The following is a 2,617-nucleotide window of genomic DNA, read 5'->3' as shown; positions in this document are numbered from 1 at the left end:
CTGCCTCAGCCTCCTGAGTAGCTGGGATTACAGGCACGCGCCACCATGCCCAGCTAATTTTTTGTAGCTTTTAGTAGAGACGGGGTTTCACCATGTTGACCAGGATGGTCTCGATCTCTTGACCTCGTGATCCACCCGCCTCGGCCTCCCAAAGTGCTGGGATTACAGGCTTGAGCCGCCGCGCCCGGCCATCTAAAGAATATTTTTAAAGGTGGTTTTGCAAAGATACTATTTAGAAAAAATGTACAGTGATTTTGATGTTATTTATCACATTAAAAATAATAACCTTAAAATCCTTTCTGATAACTGTAAGAATATCATGTGACTTTTTTTTTTTTTTTTTTTTTTTTAACAGATAGGGTCTCTTTATGTTGCCCAGGCTGGTCTTGAATTCCTGGCCTCAAGCAAGCCTCCTGCCTCAGCCGCCCAAGGTACTTGGATTACAAGTGTTGGTCACTGCACCCGGCCAGATTTTCATTCTTGTAAAACCCATGAGAGTGTGTATTTTGAGGGAGCTAAACCAACTTTTAATATTGCAAATACACCATTTAAAAACAGAGATTCTCTTCTAAGAGGCAGAAGACATTCACATAATCCCAAAGCCATTTTAAAATGGTGTTCCTTCCACTTAATGTCATCTCTATCAGTGTCTAATTAGATTTTGATATATTTTTGCCTTACATATAAAAGGCTGATGCTGAAGTTCATCAGCATGATAGCATAATAAGGTAATTTCTTCCAAGATGTGAATTACTTGTGAGATTCATTTTCCAAATCTGTTATTCAGCCTAAAAATAGTAAGAAAAATGAAAACTTACAATGAAATATTTTTCATAATCAATTTTAATGACTGGTTTACACTGAGAAAAATGAAAACAGTAATTATATACACTTTGTACAATAAATAAAATGTAAAAAAATATTTCAATACATAAATAGAAGCTTTTACACATCCAAAATACAGTACATATATGAAATCTTTCTAAAATTTAATGAAATGCTACAAACTACTATAATTTTCATTATAAATTATATATGTCAATATAGAAATATTTTTCTTTAACATTTTAAATTTTGGATGTAACTTGCATGGTAATATTGTGGAGAATAATTTTATATACCAAGCTTTTTAGTAATTAATTGTAATTAGTCAAAGGAAGGGCATGATCGTGATAACATGAAGAAAAATTTATGGCAAAAGTACCATTTTTAGGAGTATAAAGACACAGTATTTTATTACTGTATCGATGGTAATGCTGAAAATAAAAGGGAAGGTATTCGATTTTTAGTATCTGTCTTGAACACAACTCTGAGCTGTGGGCATGATGGCCCAAAATGGTATGGGCCAAACTGAGGGGTTTCTATAAAGTCGAATTACTAGATTACCATCCTATCTCATTACTTACAAAAATTACTTTAGAAGCAGTCTTCCAAGGCAAAATGTATTTTAATATGTCTCAAAAAGTTAATAAATACACTGCTTCTCAATGTTTCAAAGCCTGTATGATAAATAAACCTCCACTTTATGTACTTTAAAACATGGTCTTTATATAGAAACTAGACAAACTAATAACTTAGGGGTAATGGGAAGACAACTGAAGATATTTATTCCTCTATTTGAATAAAGGTGAGGAAAAGTTATGATGCCCTAAGAATACTTTACTAGGTAAGCATTGAAAAGGGCAGGAGTTCAATATTATACCATTCTGGTGTTTGCCTATTTTATACTATTTGGCTGACTGTATTAGTTATTCAAGGAGAACCTTAGGTAACTTTAAAATGACTTCAGAAAGTTTGTTCTTTCTGAAAGTTTATATGTAGTATTTTCACATACATACATGTATTTATACATTTATAAAATTTTGTTGGGGATTTCTGAAGTTCTTGATAATTTCTTATTCTCAAATTTATGTAGTCTTTCCAGTAAAGAATACACACCGAGTTAAAATCTGTTACAATTGTACTTACTTTAAGCAAGAATATTTGTTCTGAGCTTGTAATGAAGTTTGTTTACAAATATAAATTAATCTGCATTAACATCTTTTTTTCCATATATCCCAGGCATATAGTCACTTAACAGACTATTTTTGTTCCAAATTTAATCCTTTAAATAAAGCCTGTAATTTGGGAGTGTAAATGTATAGTATGATTAAAACGTTAAAACATACTAGAGTATACAACAATTTAATTGCTAATGATACACTGATATTTATTTTCTGTTTCCTCTTTTTGTACTCTTTGTTCTTCTCGGTGATTAGCTGCAGTCCAAAATGTTATTTTTTTGAGTACTTGTTGCAGAAGTTTGGGAGGTAATAAAGATATCTGACTTTCTAAAATGACAGAATTTTTACCAATGCAGTCAAGGCATGACCTGTAAATAAAACATAACAGAATTATTAGTCTTGAACCTGAAGTTATAATATGAAATATTTATAGTTAAGAATTATTTCTTTGTACACTGTGGTGTTGGATCGTCACTGTTTTAAAAATTTCTAAATTTTGTCAGTACATGGTAGATATATTTATGGGGTACATGAGATATTTTGATGCAGACATGCAATGCATAATAATCATGTCATGGAAAATGGGGTATTCATCCCTCAAACATTTATCCTTT

At 31.7% G+C, this 2,617-nt stretch overlaps 1 protein-coding gene across 4 annotated transcripts in view; it reads right to left on the bottom strand.

Annotated features, from left to right (window-relative positions):
* Positions 1 to 832: 832 nt before the first annotated feature.
* KLHDC1 (kelch domain containing 1) overlaps positions 833 to 2,617 on the bottom strand; it is a 62,728-nt gene continuing 60,943 nt past the window's right edge. For all 4 annotated transcript variants that reach the window (XM_017506719.2, XM_017506718.2, XM_037730775.1 and 1 more), the window contains one exon: positions 833 to 2,371. In XM_017506719.2, coding sequence (XP_017362208.1) covers positions 2,185 to 2,371 — 187 coding nt within the window. In that variant the 3' untranslated portion in view covers positions 833 to 2,184. The remainder of the gene's footprint in view (positions 2,372 to 2,617) is intronic.

The sequence above is a fragment of the Cebus imitator genome, unplaced genomic scaffold (assembly GCF_001604975.1).
Source record: "Cebus imitator isolate Cc_AM_T3 unplaced genomic scaffold, Cebus_imitator-1.0 Scaffold358, whole genome shotgun sequence".
Classification (NCBI taxonomy): domain Eukaryota; kingdom Metazoa; phylum Chordata; class Mammalia; order Primates; family Cebidae; genus Cebus; species Cebus imitator.
The sequence above is the reverse complement of the archived record's forward strand: the minus strand, read 5'-3'. Positions and strand labels throughout refer to the sequence as shown.